This window comes from Gobius niger, assembly GCF_951799975.1.
Source record: "Gobius niger genome assembly, chromosome: 21".
In the NCBI taxonomy this organism is placed as follows: Eukaryota; Metazoa; Chordata; class Actinopteri; order Gobiiformes; family Gobiidae; genus Gobius; species Gobius niger.
In genome coordinates this window covers 26,333,794-26,352,190 of record NC_136872.1, presented here as the reverse complement: position 1 = coordinate 26,352,190, position 18,397 = coordinate 26,333,794, and the positions used below count along the sequence as shown (strand labels likewise).

The 18,397-nt window shown below is 43.8% G+C and overlaps 2 protein-coding genes across 2 annotated transcripts in view; both read right to left on the bottom strand.

The window, feature by feature from the left end:
- Positions 1–18,397, bottom strand: part of LOC306981088 (NACHT, LRR and PYD domains-containing protein 12-like) — a gene marked incomplete at both ends in the record, with an annotated part of 136,374 nt that overhangs the window by 61,182 nt on the left and 56,795 nt on the right. The gene's annotated exons all lie outside the window — the stretch shown is intronic.
- LOC306980673 (protein NLRC3-like) overlaps positions 1–18,397 on the bottom strand; it is a gene marked incomplete at its 3' end in the record, with an annotated part of 38,975 nt that overhangs the window by 1,597 nt on the left and 18,981 nt on the right. Inside the window, exon 11 of the mRNA XM_079580100.1 lies at positions 13,123–13,279. Coding sequence (XP_079436226.1) covers positions 13,123–13,279 — 157 coding nt within the window. The remainder of the gene's footprint in view (positions 1–13,122; positions 13,280–18,397) is intronic.

Sequence of the window (18,397 nt, the reverse complement as noted above, 5' to 3'; positions counted from 1 at the left end):
AACGCCCTGAGAGCCAGGAGTCATTTCAAAAGTGTTTGAGACTTTGAAATATATGATGTGAAAGGTAAAGCTTTCTCTAAATGAGAGTGACCTGTGGATCCAGCGCTGGATGGAACACTTGGATCAGCTTCATCAGACTGTAGCGCCCCCTTCTGACCAGGTTCATCTCTCTGAAGGACAGTGGCACCACCAGCTGCAGCTCCTGGTTCTCTGAGCCCTGGGCCCAGTCCAGACAGAACTTCAGGACTGAGAAGGTCTTCCCCACTCCAGCCACGCCCACAGTCAGCACGGCTCTGATGGAGCCCTGCTGCAGCGCCCCCTGCTGCTGCTCAGGGGGCAGAGCTTTAAAGATGTCCTGGCACCTGATGGTGATCTCCTGGACCTCCTTCTTCTTGGACTGTGTCTCCAGACTCCTCTCCTCAGGTTGGGCTCTGGCCTCTTCACTGAGGCCCTCTGTGATGTACAGCTCAGTGAAGATGCTGTTCAGAAGAGTTCTATCTCCTGATTCTTCACTTCCCTCAGTCACACTCTCACATCTGCTGCTCAGGCTCTGCTTATGCTCCTTCAGAACCTTGTGGAGACCTTCACCTGGACACAGAGGAGGAGACACCTGTTAATGTTGATGAACAGGTTTCTTATTCCCTGCTGTAGTTGATGAGTCCCCCTTCGGCAATCGCCACCTTAATGTGGTGGAGGGGTTTGAGCCCGAATGATCCTCGGGGCTCTGTTGTCGGGGCTTCGTGCCCCTGTAGGGTCTCCCAGGGCAAACAGGTCCTATAGGTGACGGGTCAGACCAAGAGCGGTTCTGAAGCCCCTTATGAGAGACCAACAGGCCGTTTGAATCGTGAGGCCGTCCTTCTGTGGACCCACCACCTGCAGGAGGAGCCATTGGGGCTGGTGCAACGTGATTTGGGCAACTCCAACACCTTCCCTCATGACCCCGTAACGGAAAAGTGGAAAGAAATTGATGGATGGATGGATGGATGGAGTTCATGCATGCAGGCCACTGGTTAAAGTCACTAAACCAGTTAGGAGACAGACTCAATTGTGGAGTAAAGACTCTTTAGAGGAACTCAAGGGCTGCTTCCACACAACGGATTGGGACATGTTCAAGCAGGCTGCCACTCAACAATATCACAGATCTCCAGGAGCACACAGAGACTGTCACTGCCTACATCACCAAGTGCACTGAGGATGTTACAGACTCTAAGACCATCATTATCAGGTCCAACCAGAAACCTTTGATTACAGGTGAAGTCCTCAGGGTCCTGAGGGTCCGGGACACTGCCTTCAAATGTGGTGACAAGGAGGAACTGTGGACAGCTCGGGCCAACCTGTCCCGTGGCATCAAAAAGCCAAGAAGCAGTACTCCAAAAAGAAAACGGATCACTTCAGAGACAGCAGAGACACCGAAGTCTGCGGGAGGGCATAAAGACCATCACAGACTATAAACCTCCTCGACAAACCAGTGTCAGTGACACTGCTCTGTTGAAAATGCTGAATGAATTCTTTGCTCGCTTCGAAGCACTCCACTGAACCCCGGCACAAAACTCAACACCTCTCCAGAAGATCAGGTGCTGAAGCTATCTCCAGAGAGTGTGAGAAGATCTCTGAGCAGGATCAATGCACTGGGACCAGACAACATGCCAGGTCGTGTGCTGAAAGGTTGTGCTGATGAACTCACTAAAGTCTTCACGTACATTTAAACACATCTCTGCAGCAGCTGTGGTCCCAACATGCCTCAAAGCAACGGCCATCATCCCGGTGCCAAAGAAGTCACCACCCTCCTGCTTTAACGACTACCGCCCAGTCGCACTCACTCCAGTTCTTATGAAGTGCTTCGAGCGGCTCGTCATGGACCACATCCAGTCTGTTCTCCCTCCCACCCTGGACCCATAATAGTTTGTTTATTGGTCCAATTGCTCAACTGAAGATGCCGTCCCTACTGCGCTTCATACAGCCCTCACTCACCTCGAAACAAAGGACTCCTTAGAATGTGTTTTTAGACTATAGCTCAGCATTCAACACTCTAATCCCACAGCAGCTCATACACAAACTGCTCCACCTGGGGTTCCACATATCACTTTCAGGAACAGAGACGAGTCAAACTGCAGGAGTGAGTGAGCCGTCTGGCCATGTGGTGCACAACAATCTCACTAAATGTGGAGACGACAAAAGAGATTGTTGTGGACTTTAGAAATGCGCGGTGCTGCTGTGGAGAGGGTGACCAGCACGAAGCTCCTGGATGTGCACATCACAGAGAAGCTCTCCTGGACCATGCACACTACATCACTGGTCAAGAAAAGTAATGAGCATCTCTGCTTTCTCCACAAGTTAAGAAGGGCCAGAGTCCCAGCCTCCGTTATGTGCAACTTCTACAGAGGGACTATAGAGAGCATCCTGACCAGCTCCATCACTGTGTGGTTCTTCTACAGAGGGACTATAGAGAGCATCCTGACCAGCTCCATCACTGTGTGGTTCTTCTACAGAGGGACTATAGAGAGCATCCTGACCAGCTCCATCACTGTGTGGTTCTTCTACAGAGAGACTATAGAGCATCCTGACCATCACTGTGAGGTTCTTCTACAGAGGGACTATAGAGAGCACCCTGACCATCACTGTGTGTTCTTCTACAGAGGGACTATAGAGAGCATCCTGACCAGCTCCATCACTGTGAGGTTCTTCTACAGAGGGACTATAGAGAGCATCCTGACCAGCTCCATCACTGTGTGGTTCTTCTACAGAGAGACTATAGAGCATCCTGACCATCACTGTGTGGTTCTTCTACAGAGGGACTATAGAGAGCATCCTGACCATCACTGTGGTTCTTCTACAGAGGGACTATAGAGAGCATCCTGACCATCACTGTGTGGTTCTTCTACAGAGGGACTATAGAGAGCATCCTGACTGGCTCCATCACTGTGTGGTTCTTCTACAGAGGGACTATAGAGAGCATCCTGACCAGCTCCATCACTGTGTGGTTCATCTACAGGGGGACTATAGAGAGCATCCTGACCAGCTCCATCACTGTGTGGTTCATCTACAGAGGGACTATAGAGAGCATCCTGACCATCACTGTGTGGTTCTTCTACAGAGGGACTATAGAGGAGCATCCTGACCAGCTCCATCACTGTGTAGTTCTTCTACAGAGGGACTATAGAGAGCATCCTGACCAGCTCCATCACTGTGTGGTTCTTCTACAGAGGGACTATAGAGAGCATCCTGACCAGCTCCATCACTGTGTAGTTCTTCTACAGAGGGACTATGGAGAGCATCCTGACCAGCTCCATCACTGTGTGGTTCTTCTACAGAGGGACTATAGAGAGCATCCTGACCAGCTCCATCACTATGTGGCACAGCGGCAGCACTGCCTCCTGCCTCCAGCACATCTTGAGAGCAGCAGAGAAGATCTGTGGAGCCCCTCTCCCCTCCATTAAGGACATGTACTCCACCCGTCTCACCCGCAAAGCCGTCAATATCGCCAGGGACCCTTCGCACCCATCACACAGTCTCTTCAGGTTGATGCCTTCAGGTAGGAGACTGTGGAATCTACAGGCCAGGTCAAGTGGGACAGTTTTGTGCATACGGCCATCGGAAAGCTGAACCCCCTTCCCCCCCGCTCCACAATCAAGGATGAGAGAAATATAATTTCAAACCATGGTTTGCTATGTATTTGACAAATAAAAATCTTGAATCTTGAATGACTGAGCAGACTCACCTGGTGCAGGGCCTTGAACCCCCTGATCAGGACTGTTGCCTGTGTCTCCACACTGAGGCCAGGCGTCCTGCTCTGACTCTGTTTCTCTGTGACACAAACACACAGCACTGAGCACGTCTTTAACATCTCACAAGTTACAATCACAAATATAAAGCACAGTTTAGCTGCTGAGACTCTGTGTTCAGGTCAGGTCTTACTGTGAGTCTGGAGCAGGTTCACCACTGAAGTTTGGAACGTTGCCTTTAGACATGTTACTCTTCATGGACAGAGCCGACACTGAGTCCGTAGATCTGCTTCTGTGGATAAAACATAATAAAATTCTACAGCCATAGAAGTGAAAGCTGCACTCTTGTACTTTTAACTGCAGTCATTAAGCCTCTTTTAAAGTAGAACAGTCTTTATGCCAAGGTAATAAACAACTACCGGCCCATATCAAACCTGCCATTCTTAGGAAAAGTCCTGGAGAAAGTAGTGTATCAGCAGCTCTAACAATGTGTTTGATACTTTCCAGTCAGGATTCAGGCCCCACCACAGCACTGAGACAGCTCTGATCAAGGTGACAAATGATATCCGCATGAACAACAACGCAGTTTTAGTTCTGCTGTACCTGAGCACTGCCTTTGACACAGTGGACCACAAGATCTTACTTCACAGGTTAGAAAACTAGGTGGGAATCTCTGGTACTGCTCTAAACTGGTTTAAGTCCTACCTCGAGGACAGGACGTACTGTGTCGAAATTGGCAACTGTGTCTCAGACAAAATTGCACTGAGCGCGTCTTTACCATCACATTTGTTACAATCACAAACTGACTCTGCACAAATATAAAGCACAGTTTAGCTGCTGAGACTCAGGTCAGTTCTTACCGTGAGTCTGGAGCAGGTTCAGGACTGAAGTCTGGATTATGGCCTTTAGACCAGTCACTCTTCATGGACAGAGCGGACACTGAGGCTGTAGATCTGCTTCTGTGGATAAAAAAATAAAATTCTACAGCCTTAGAAGTAAAATCTGCACTCTTGTCGGATTGTCTTTGTCCTTGTGCAGGTCATTTTATTCGTGTGTGTTTGTTAAGTTTTTGACTGCTCTGTTTTTTTGTTCGTTGTCCTTGTGCAGATCTTGTGGGAAATCTTTGTTATCATTCCTTGTTTTTGACCACGTTAATAAAAGAAATCTGAGCAACGCATTTGGGTCTTCTTACCATTTCGTCAGGATAAGGGAAGAGGATGAGTGGGAAACAGCCTTGAACACTCCCACAGGACATCATGAGTACTTAGTAATGCCTTTTGGGTTAACTAATGCTCTGGCTGTTTTTCAGTCTCTGGTGAACTTTTCGTCAAAGCTGAGAAATGTGACTTCCATGTACAGTCCGTGTCATTTCTGGGCTACATCATTGCAGAGGAGCAGATCAAGATGGAGCCCATGAAGATCCAGGCAGTTTCTGAGTGGCCCACATCTGAGTCTCACAAGCAAGTGCAATGCTTCCTTGGTTTTGCACATTTCTATAGGAAATTCATTAGAAAGGTTAGTACCGTTGTTGCCCCTCTGCATGCCCTCACTTCTGTCAAGACAAAGTTTCAGTGGACACCCCAGGCTGATCACACCTTCAAGTTGCAGAGACGCTTCACCACAGCTCCAGTCCTTTTGCAGCCAGATCCTGCTTCAGTTTGTGGTGGATGCTTCGGAGGTCGGCGTGGGGGCTGTTTTGTCCCAGAGGTCGAGGAAGATTAGTCGGCTCCACCCTTGTGCTTTCTTATCCACGAAGTTGGCGAAATTATGATGTTGGGAATCGTGAACTGCTGGCTATGAAGGTTGCTCTCGAGGAGGTTAGAAGGGGCAGAGCTGCCATTCCTTGTTTGGACGGACCACAAGAACTTGGAGTATCTGAGAGCCACCGAGAGACTGAACTCCCGTCAAGCCAGGTGGGGCCTTGTTCAAGCCAGGTGGGCTTGATCGGCGCTGTCGTCTGGGAGGTTGAGGAGGAGGTCAAGAAGTCTCCGTCTTCGGTTCAAATTCCTGCTGGATGTCGCCCTAATCGACTGTTTGTAGCTGCCTCACTACGTTAACGTGTCATCCACTGGTGCCACAGGTCTCCTATGTTCTGTCATTTTGGTGGCCGATTATGGAGAAGGACATGAAGGAGTATGTGGGTGGATGTTCAATGTGTGCCTAAAACCAGACCCCACGTCATGCTCCACCTGGCCAGCTACATCCGCACCCAGAGCCTCACAGACCATGGTAGGTTTCCTCCGGGTACTCCGGTTTCCCCTATCACTAAAAACATGCACAATAGGCCAGGATGAATGATGTGAGTGAGTGAATGTATGGTGGTGTCAGAGGGTCCGTTGGCGCAGACGTGTGTAGTCACGAAAGCGCTTCTGACAGTCTCCCCCAGGGGAAACTGAAGCTACAAACGTAGTTTCCATCACCGAGTGTGGAGTGAATGCACAGTTGTCTCATGTAAAGCGCTTTGTGACTATATGTCTGTGAAAGGCGCTATATAAATAAAGATCTTCTTCTTCTTCTTCTTCTTCATGGTCGGACATCTCTCCAGATTTCGTCCTGGGCTTGCCACTCTCTGAAGGTAACACTGTGATTCTTACTGTGGTTGATCGTTTCTCCAAGATGGATCACTTTGTTTCCCTGGCCAAGCTTCCTTCAGCTAAAGACACTGCTATAATAGTGTTGGCAGAGGTTTTTCGTCTTCATGGTCTTCCCAGGGATGTTGTTTCTGACCTCAGCTGCTCCGCTCAACGTGAAGGAGCAGCGACTCTACTCCGAGCTCCTCCCGGGTAACTGAGCTCCTCACCCCCAGCCACCCTGTGACGGGAACTCATTTCGGCCGCTTGTATTCACGATCTTGTCCTTTCGGTCATTACCCAAATCTCATGACCAAAGGTGAGGAACGTAGATCGATCGGTAAATCGAGAGCTTTGGCCCGACTCAGCTCCCTCTTCACCACGACAGACCAATACAGCGACCGCATCACTGCTGACGCCGCACCGATCCGTCTGTCGATCTCACGCTCCATCACTCCATCCACTCCATCCTCCTCACTGAGAACAAGACCCCAAGATACTTGAACTCCTCCACTTGAGGTAAGGACTCCCCACCGACCTGAAGAGGGGAAGGAGAACCATGGCCTCAGATTTGGAGGTGCTGATCCTCATCCCGGCCGCTACACACTCGGCTGCAAACCGCCCCAGAGCAGCTGAAGGTCCTGATTTGTTGAAGCCATCAGAACAACATCATCTGCAAACAGCAGAGATGAGACTCTGAGGCTCCCAAACCGGACGCCCTCCGGCCCCTGGCTGCGCCTAGAAATTCTGTCCATAAAAGTAATGAACAGAACCAGTGACAAAGGGCAGCCCTGAGGAGACCAACACGCACCAGGAACAGGTCTGACTTACTGCCGGCAATGAACCAAGCTCCTGCTGCTCATACAGGGAACGGACAGCCCTTAACAGAGGGCCCCGGACCCCATACTCCCGGAGCACCCCCCACAGGGCACCACGAGGGCCCCGGACCCCATACTCCCGGAGCACCCCCACAGGGCACCACGAGGGACACGGTCGAACGCTTTCTCCAGATCCACAAAACACATGTGGACTGGTTGGGCGAACTCCCCGACGGAGGGTAAAGAGCTGGTCCAGTGAGCCACGACCAGCCACGACCACATTGTTCCTCCTGAATCTGAATTTAATAATTATATTAATTATAAATACTTAACCGACATAAAACACTCAGATGTAAAGCAGCTCACATTTCATTAACCAAATATTCACGGTTTTAGAATTTTACGGGAAAAACAAAACAGCTGATGACAAGGATCTCCCTCATCCAAGGCTTTAACATTTCTACATCCCTGGATTAGTCACATTTGGGAGACATTATCTTTGGTGCTGAAGATTTTGAACAGAATCTGCGCACTTTTAGGTTCATAAAGTAGAGTTTAAGAGTTTTAGAGTTTTTTTTCATTGAAATAGCATCATTAGACTCTTTGACACATTAGTATCTCTCCTTCGCTTTTGTTGCATGGAAAATGTTTGCCTTTAAATCTGTTGGTTCAATTTACCCCAAGACCTGCTTCAACTTCACCCACTCCTGGGGTAAAATGAGCCACGAGACACTTTCTTTTTCAAAGACCAAAATCTGTAAAACCAAATATTCCACATGATTTTTGAAGATGCAAACAACTCGAAAACATCCCAAACTGTGTGTAAATAGAAACTACTTATATTTATATTATACTGATTTTACACAATAACCACCAATAAGTGTCTCATCTCCCACCCTCTCCCCTAGAGTTTATATAACTGCTGATAATCCAGCTGTTTCCATTAGATGTAAACACAGTGGCTGAGAGACTTGTGCTTTACTTAATGCAAGAGGCCGATGCTAACCAGCTAATGCTAACCAGCTAACGCTAACCAGATAGCGTTAGCGGCAAAGAGGCCGAGGTCTCTGTGCACATCATGGGGATCTTACCGGGAGGTGGACCCTGTGTGTGGGCGAAGGCGAACACGGAGCAGAGCGGCATCGATTACAGCTCTAGTGTCGGACAACTGACCAGGAGGCGACTCATCTGGAGCAGGTTCAGGACTGTTTGGATTAAAGTCTTTAGACCAGTCACTGTTCATGGACAGAGCGGACACTGAAGCTGTAGATCTGTGGAGAGAAAATAATCTGTTTCTGCTTTGTCTAAAAACACATTTGTCTTTGAAGGAGGTTAAGAATGAACGACTGAACTCACTTTGTCCCACAGAGCTGTGGCTCAGTGCTGCCCTCTGGAGGCTTTGCTTTTCCTTCTGCCATTTCCTCCGAGTCTCGTTCTGGGGGAGAATCAGAGCCTTTAACACAGAGATAAACCTCATCATATGAACGCTGAGTTTATTTTTACATGTGAGTGGACGAACAGGAAACAGTGGGAGCGGCTCAGCAGTTCAGCTCGACTACATTCCTCATCACACTCCTTCACACGCACTTTGCCTCCTCACAGGTTCAGACACGTATTTGCTCTGTTTATAAGAAGCATTTACACACATTACACTGATACAGCTCTAATAATGCACTCATTATGACTCAATGACCCTTGACTTAAGGCCAAACACCAAATGTGCTCTGGTGTATGTTATTGTGTATATGATGCAGTGATGAGTCTGTAAACTGTAGCTCTGTCTGATTCCAAAGCCTCACCTGAGTGTGGGCTCTGAAGCGTCTCCTCTGTCCGACTCTCCCTGGTTTCTGCTCGGTTTGGAGATTACAGGACCGTCCCGTCATCTCCCCTTCAGCCGCACATTTGTGACACTGCGGCGGAAACACCTGCTCTTTACCTGAGGACAAGCCCCGCCCTCTGTCACCACAGCCACACACTTAACCCTTAAGGCACAGGCTGAGGATTACTGACATTGAGATCAGAAGGAAAAGTGTAAAATTTGATGTATAAAAGTGGACAAAATCACCAATATTTTCAGCAGTAAAATCTAAATAATTGAGTCAGAGTTTGTAAATGGGATTATATTTACAGTGCCTCTCGTAAGTATTCATACACCTTGGACTTTTGCACATTGTGTCATGTTTACAACCCTAAACATAAAGATTTTATTTTGATTTTTTTACTGAACGTTCCCACACAAGTAACAGACAACTGTTAAGTGAAAGCAAAATGATACATGATTCTGTTATTTTTAAAATAATAGAAAAGTGAAAAGTGGGGCTTGCGTAAGTATTCATACAGCATTTTCTGAGTGCATTAAATTGCCTTTAAAACATTCCTAATGACTCCAGAATGTTCACACCTTGGCCTAACGGTTAAATAGAGGCACCTGTGTGTAATCTACCCTCAGTATAATTTCAGCTGTTCTTTTAGGCCCTCAGAGCTGTGGTCGGAGTGTGTTGGTCACTAAACAACATCATGAAGGCCAAGGAGCACCAGAGAGGTCAGGGATAAAGCTGTGGAGAAGTTTAAAGCAGCCTTTAGTTATACAAAGATTTCCCAAGATTTGAACATCTCCCGGAGCAACTGTTCAATCCATCATTCGGAAATGGAAAGAGTAAAGCACCACTGCAGACTTACCAAGACACGGCTGTTCACCTAAACTAACAAACTGAACAAGGAGACACTGGTGAGAAATACAACCAAGTGCCCCAAGATAACTCTGGAGGAGCTGAAGTCCTGCCGCTGAGCTGGGGGAAACTGTACATGGGACAACTATAAGTCGTATCTACACAAATCTGGCCTTCATGGACGAGTGGAAGAAGAAAGCCATTATTGAAAAGAGGCCATAAGAAATCCTGTTTGAAGTTTGCTAGAAGTCATATTTTTGTATTTATTTATTTAAAAAGGACAATGCATTTACATAAGTACAGTATGCTTAAAATGCAGGATTATAGCTCAAGCTAATTTCCATCCTCTGTCCCCAACCGGACCAGGCCCGACTACACCACTCACTCTGCAGAGCATCAATCAGTCCTTGACACTTGTTCCGTACATTCACCCCTGCACTCACTCACACAGTCCTAACCTTCTAAAACCCACACACTTTACATCTACACACACCCACATTCCCATACCCACAAACTTTCCACCCGCACCCCCATACCCACACACTTTCCACCCGCCTTCCCATACCCACACACTTTCCACCCGCCTTCCCATACCCACACACTTTCCCCCCGCCTTCCCATACCCACACACTTTCCACCCACCTTCCCATACCCACACACTTTCCACCCGCCTTCCCATACCCACACACTTTCCACCCACCTTCCCATACCCACACACTTTCCACCCACCTTCCCATACCCACACACTTTCCACCCGCATCCACCCTCATTCCCATACCCACACCGACCCCCACCCTGCAACCAGCCCAGTCTCCTAAAAATGATAATAAAAGGTCACTTCTACCTAACATACACTCTCATACTACATATCAAATACTGTACAATGTCCAATGTTAAAACACATAAACATTTCTTTGCCAGAGTTCAGCTTATGCCAGGTTGTGTGGGCAGTTTTCAGCTTATGCCAGGTTGTGTGGGCAGTTTTCAGCTTATGCCAGGTTGTGTGGGCAGTTTTGATTCTTCAATAGCCATGACTTGAGATGTTTGGTGAACGAGCTAATTGTCGGCATCTCTTTTATGCTCGGTGGTTTAGTGTTCCAAGTTTGAGAGGCTCGGAAGGAGAACACTGCTTGTCCAAAGGCACTTTTTCTGAAAGGAATTGTACAGTCACCTCTGGAACTTGCTCTTGTTGATCTGTTGTGATTCTTTTGAATAAATTCTTGTAATGGGGGTGGGGCTAGTCCTTTGAAGGTTTTATACACAAGAACGGAGTCCACATATTTGATGAGGTTTTCCCAGCTCAATATCTCATACTTTTTCAGGATTTTACAATGATGTCTTTGGCTTTCTATCCAAGACCTTGAGCGCTTGCTTGTACGTCGTCTCGATAGGTTTCAGAGTGGTCTTGCCTGCAAGCACCCGACTCGTCATACAGTACATCATGTGTGAAACAATCATGGCCTTGAAATAAAGTTTAGCTGATTCAAGTGTTAGGTTTTCTCTAATAAATCTAAAATTTGACAAGTTAAATTTCATTTTGTTCACTGTTTTTTTCACTTGTTTAAATGAAAGTTTTGCATCTACAATTACACCTAAATATTTAAATTCATGAACTGATTCAATTTGGGATCCCTGTATCAATACAGGAGGATTTGTATCTTCAGCAGAAGATGACTGCTGCTGACGACAGTTCTTGAGCTGCTTGATGTTTAGTTTTTGAGTGGACATAGATGATTGCATCATCTGCATACATCTGGCACTGTACATTGGGAGGGCAACTTTCAGGGAAATCATTTATGTAAAGGCTGAATAATAATGGTGATAAGGCTGAACCTTGAGGTAGCCCTAGTCCATTATTACGAGCTGTTGAAATAGAATTTTGCACTTTAACATATTGTTTTCTTTGACTCAGATAGGATTCCACCCACTGTACAGTGCGCGGTGAGAAATTAAAATGCAAGATCTGGTGGTTGACGGTGTCCAATGCTTTCTTGAGGTCAAGGAACACGGCTCCGACCACGCCACCCTTGTCAAGGCTGTATTTAATTTTTTCCAGAAGAAAGCATACGGCTGTTTCGGTGGAATAATGCTTTCGGAAGCCAAACTGCATTTGATGAAGGTTGAATAAGCTTTGATTTAAATGGAGGACACAGCTCCATGTGGAAGAAGGAGCTTTGGTCAGATGAGACAAAAATTTAACTTTTTGGCCCAAATGCAAAACGTTATGTATGGAGCAAACCTGACACTGCTCATGGTCCTGAGTGCACCATCCCCAGTGTCAGATATACGGGGGGAGCATCATGCTGTGGGGCTGCTTTTCCTCAGCGGGGACTGGGGAGACTGTAAGAATAGTTGGGAAGATGGATGGAGCCAAATACAGAGACATTTTGGAGGAAAACCTGCTGGAGTCACAAGAGAACTGAGGCTGGGGCGGAGATTCACCTTCAGCAGGACAATGACCCCAAACACAAAGATAAATCTACAATGGAATGGTTCAATAAAAACATATTAATGTGTTAGAATGGCCCAGTCAAAGTCCTGACCTAAATCCTATTGAACATCTGTGGAATAATCTGAAAACTGCTGTTCACAAACGCTCTCCTTCTAATGTGACAGAGCTGGAGTTGTTTTGTAAAGAGGAATGGGCTAAAATGTCAGTCTCTACATGTGCAAATCTTGTAGAGTCAGACCCCAAAAGACTTGTGCTGTTATTGCAGTAAAAAGGGGGTTCACAAAGTATTCACTCATGCTGTATGATACTTATGCAAGGCCCACTTTTCACTTTTCTATTTTTTGAAAAATAACAGAATCATGTATCATTTTGCTTTCACTTCACAGTTGTCTGTTTCTTGTGTGTGAACGTTCAGTAAAAAAATCAAAATAAAATCTTTATGTTTAGGGCTGTAAACATGACAAAATGTGCAAAAGTTCAAGGTGTATGAATACTTACGAGAGGCACTGTATCTTCATGGGTTAAAGTAAAGTTAGTCTTGTTGATTCTACCGGTTTTCACCCTCCATTAACCCATGTCTTGTCAAATTCATTCAAGTGAACACTGTGTTTATTTTTACCTGTGACTGGACGAACAGGAAACAGTGGGAGCGGCTCAGCTCGACTGCTTTCCTCACGGCACTCCTTAAACTGACTTTAATACACATATTTGCTCTGTTTATAAGAAGCATTTACACACATTACACTGACACAGCTCTAATAATGCACTCATTATGACTCAATGAACCTTGACTTAAGGCCAAACACCAAATGTGCTCTGGTGTATGTTATTGTGTATATGATGCAGTGATGAGTCTGTAAACTGTAGCTCTGTCTGATTCCAAAGCCTCACCTGAGTGTGGGCTCTGAAGCGTCTCCTCTGTCCGACTCTCCCTGGTTTCTGCTCGGTTTGGAGATTACAGGACCGTCCCGTCATCTCCCCTTCAGCCGCACATTTGTGACACTGCGGCGGAAACACCTGCTCTTTACCTGAGGACAAGCCCCGCCCTCTGTCACCACAGCCACACACTTAACCCTTAAGGCACAGGCTGAGGATCACTGACACTGAGATCAGAAGGAAATGTGGATCATTTTATGTATAAAAGTGGACAAAATCACCAATATTTTCAGCAGTGAAATCTAAATAATGGAGTCAGAGTTTGTAAATGGGATTATATTTATATTTACATCTTCACACTCCGGACACTTTCTTCACATTTCTGTTTGTGCTTTGGCATCATGGATGAACAACCATGTTTTTAAAGGTCCAAATAAAATCGTTTATAAAGAGATATTGATTGATTGATGTTGAAAATAACACTTTGTTTGATTTTATTAGGAGACTATGGGAGTGCAATGCAACAACACAACCACAGCAGACAGGACACAACACAAACACACAATCTCTGAGCCCCGTCAGAACAACAGGCCAGTGTCACGCCTCATTTGAAAGCTAAGACCCACAAAACTGATGTTTTTCCCCTCGCGGTGTTGCTGTTTTGTGTCACCTTTTTTTTTTTTTTACGTTTTTGTCACATTTTTTTCCGATTTTTAGTCACTTGTTGGTTGAGTTTTTGTCACATTTTTGTAGAATTTTTGTCACATTTTTGTCACTTTTTTGTCAAATTTTTGTCACTTTTTGTCACTTTTTGGTTGAGTTTTTGTCACATTTTTGTAGAATTTTTGTCACATTTTTGTCACATTTTTTTCAAATTTTTTCACTTTTTGGTTGAGTTTTTGTCACATTTTTGTCACATTTTTGTCACATTTTTGTCACATTTTTGTAGAATTTTTGTCACATTTTTGTAGAATTTTTGTCACATTTTTGTAGAACTTTTGTCACATTTTTGTCACTTTTTTGTCAAATTTTTGTCACTTTTTGGTTGAGTTTTTGTCACATTTTTGTCGCATTTTTGTCACATTTTTTTCAAATTTTTGTCACTTTTTGGTTGAGTTTTTGTCACATTTTTGTCGCATTTTTGTCACATTTTTGTAGAATTTTTGTCACATTTTTGTCACTTTTTTGTCAAATTTTTGTCACTTTTTGTCACTTTTTGGTTGAGTTTTTGTCACATTTTTGTCACATTTTTGTCACATTTTTGTCACATTTTTGTCACATTTTTATCGCATTTTTGTCAAATTTTTGTAGAATTTTTGTCGCATTTTTGTCAAATTTTTGTGACTTTTTGGTTGAGTTTTTGTCACATTTTGGTTGAATTTTGTCACATTTTTGTCACATTTTTGTCACATTTTTGTCACATTTTTGTCACATTTTTGTCACATTTTGGTAGAATTTTTGTCACTTTTTTGTTGAGTTTTTGTCACATTTTGTCACATTTTTTGTCACTTTTTGGTTGAGTTTTTGTCACATTTTTGTCACATTTGTGTCACTTTTTTGTTGCGTTTACATCCATGTTTTCTTCTCATTTTTTGTGGCTGTTTTGGTGCTTTTCTCCCCAGAAGCTTTTTGATTGGGGTAAAGCCTTTTGAAAGCCTGGATGAAACGGGATCCGTTCAGGTGGGAGTCGAGAGGTTTCACTGTGTCAGAGCCATAAGGGTTTGATTCCACAGAGGGTTAAACCGTCTCTGAAATGTGACATGTTTATTTGTGTCGTTTTATCAGTAAAGGTTTAAGTGTGAAAGTAAAAGCCGGAGCCGAGGCCGTGAGAGCCAGACTTTTATCCTCACTTTTATTCTCATCGATGACACAGGGCTCAGGAATACAAGAGAAATGTGACAGATGTTTAGGACTCAGAGCAAACACTGACACGCTGATAATACGACGCAAACACTGACACACAAATGTCCATTAAAGCCACATTAAGGAGGGATTGTATTGTAAGTATTGTCAGATTTTATTCAGACCATGAACAAAACATAAAAACACAAACTCATACGAACTCAAAACACAACCTGCCATGATCGTGGCAGATGAGCTCAGTTTCAGACGTGCAGCTCAACACATTTACGTCTTAGTACAAACTATTTTACCTTTTGCACGTTTGAAATGAGGCTGTCCGGAAAGGAGTGGGGGGGAAGTAAACACTTATTTAGTCCCGCCCCTTTTAAGTACTGTCAGTCTCTTTTCCTATTTACTTTTTAGGCTTCCTTAAAACAATAATCTGAGCTCTGTGATCTAAATCAAGTTGTCATATACAGTGTGAATACTCCCTACCATCAACATCAGGTTTACAACAGCTGAACATGAAAAGTCAGAGATTTTCCTCCGATACTTAGAGAAAATCCATTCTTTGTATTGATGTTTAAACTGTCTGATATTCGGACATGGTTTAAGGTCTACGTGTCATTTATTCCATATTTCAGGACCACAAACGGACACACACAAACTGTTTCTGGATGTCCGGGCATGGGCAGGTTTAAAGTGATCCAAGCCCCTTAAATGATATTTTCCTTCTCTTTCAGAAATCAACTGCTGAGTTTTTAGAGGTCGCTGCTTATTTTCAGCTTTGTGCATTAACTGAGCAGTTTTAAAAGTGATCATGTCTTGAAGTTTTAGAATCTCGGCTTTAATAAACAGTGGATTGGTCTCGGTCACCAGCGTTATACATTGTTCTTATTGCTCTTTTTTGAAGGATGAATATCGGTTGTAAAGTAGTTTTATAATTATTACCCCCAAATTTCAGCACAATGTGTCAAGTAAGGCGAGAGAAGAGAGAGAGATCAGTTTGAAATACAGCACTGTGGAGCTGAGGGGCGTGTCCAGGTGAATATATATCAATTACAAACTCCTGCTGTGGAGACCGACGTGAACATGAGAACAAATGTGTTGGAAATGTCGTTTGTGGAGGCTCTCGTTCATCCAGGGAACATCCATTGTAGAAGAATCACGGACTGGACGTGAGCGATGCTGTAAACTTCCCTCCTCCTGGCTCAGACTGAGCTTCTGTGGCTAAAGGTAAACCTTCACTTAAACCCAGTCCAGTCGATGATTTCACCTTTTCTATGGTAAACATGAGGGGTTTCCGGTGTAAAAATCGCCAGTGTTTTCTGCAGTGAAATGTGAATAATGGAGAGAGCCGGGTTTAAATGTGTGTTACAAATATTTCAGTTTAGTTTCAGTCAAAAGAAAAGTCGACTAAATGTAAAAGTGATTCAGTCATTGGTGATTTTTATTATAATCCGAGACACTGCAGGTGAAAAGGGAAAAAGTTTAAATTCACAGACATCAGTTTGAAGCTTTTGCTGTCGATCACTGGCATAAATGTGAGAAAACAATACATTGCTGTTCTGAAAACTGTCGTCCAAAGCAGTGGTTCTCAACCTTTTGGAGCCACCACCCCCATTTTAACAGTAAAAGGGATTCGTGACCCCCGCTCGGGTCACACCGTGAGAAATAGAAATAGTAGATTACATAATTCTTAACCTCTTAACTCCCGCCTGAGCCGAGAGGATCTAGTTGTAATTTTTTTTGTCATTTTTTGTCACATTTTTGTCATTTTTTGTAATTTTTTTTGGCATTTTTTGTCATTTTTTTGTCACATTTTTGTAATTTTTTGTAATTTTTTTGTCACATTTTTGTCATTTTTTTGTCACATTTTTGTCAGTTTTTGTCATTTTTTTGTCATTTTTTTGTCATTTTTTTGTCATTTTTTTGTAATTTTTTTGTAATTTTTTTGTAATTTTTTTGTCATTTTTTTTGTCATTTTTTGTCACATTTTTGTCATTTTTTGTAATTTTTTTTGTCATTTTTTGTCACATTTTTGTCATTTTTTGTAATTTTTTTTGTCACATTTTTGTCATTTTTTTGGTCATTTTTTTCACATTTTTGTCAGTTTTTGTCATTTTTTTGTCATTTTTTTGTCATTTTTTGTCACATTTTTGTCATTTTTTCGTCATTTTTTTTGTCATTTTTTGTCATTTTTTTATCACATTTTTGGCTAAAATGAAATGCATCAAACTACAAACAAATAATATAGAATAATAACATATCAGATTATACGCTAATGAAAATATGGCTATTTTATCTAAATGATATGGCGACCCCCCAAATTTGTGTCGCGACCCCCTTGGGGGTCCCGACCCCCAGGTTGAGAACCACTGGTCCAAAGCATAGCATTGTCTCACCTCCATCACTGCCCTATAGTGTGGTCCAATGCTCCACAAAAGCATCTTCAGAGACTTCAAATGGCTCAGAACAGAGCAGCTCCAGTTGTGCTTCACTGTCCTTTCCACACTAATGTCCGTGAGATGCTCAGGAGACCAAACTACAGGCCAGTCTCCTCATGGTCATGCACAAAGTTCTGATGGACAAACAGCCCAGTTTTTGGTTCAACAAACTCTTATTCAGCGGGTTTGGTCACAGGTTTGTGACTCATCAAGTGACGACAAACTCTGTGGTTGTTCCCAGACCCGAAAGTGACTCAATGAGAAGAACCGTTATGTACAGAGGAGCAAACGCCTGGAACTCCTTTCCTTTTAACATCAGAAATACTGAGAGTAAACCACACTTTAAGCTGAAAGTAAAAGGTCAATGAGCTCAGTACATGTGAGCAGAGTCACCGTGTGTTATATGTGTCCTATGAGGCTGCGTGATTATATAAAATGTGAAACATCATGGATTCTATTTTTACTGTTCTGTAATTTTATATTGTGTCAGGACCCCAGGAAGACGAGCAACCACTTGTGGCGCTAATGGGGATCCTAATAAAGAATAAAGAATAAAGAAGTTTTCTGTCATTTTATCTTTTCATATAAGAACAAGGTGTTTTATGCCTAAAAATGCCCCAAATTTCCCATCTTTTCAGCGACAAAATCTGAATAATGGACAGAGCTACATTCAAATGTCATTTTATTGATAAATGAGTCACCAAGACTTTTTCAGAGGGGATTTTTTGTTTAGTTTTAAAGTAATTTTCGCCTTATTTTTTGACATTAAACTCAATAAATGGGGCTTAAGGGATTAAATAATAAAAAATCCCTCTGAAAAAACCTTCCAAATATTGTTCAGTCCGAGGCTGGAAAATGTGAAGTCTTTAGGTCCGACTGACGTGGACATAGTGTCGCCACAATGACAGAAACATGTGTTTGGAGAAAAAGGCCCTTGAAATTGTGTTCTCCCATATAAGTCTATGGGGGAACATTGAATCAGCGCAATATTTAAACATGTC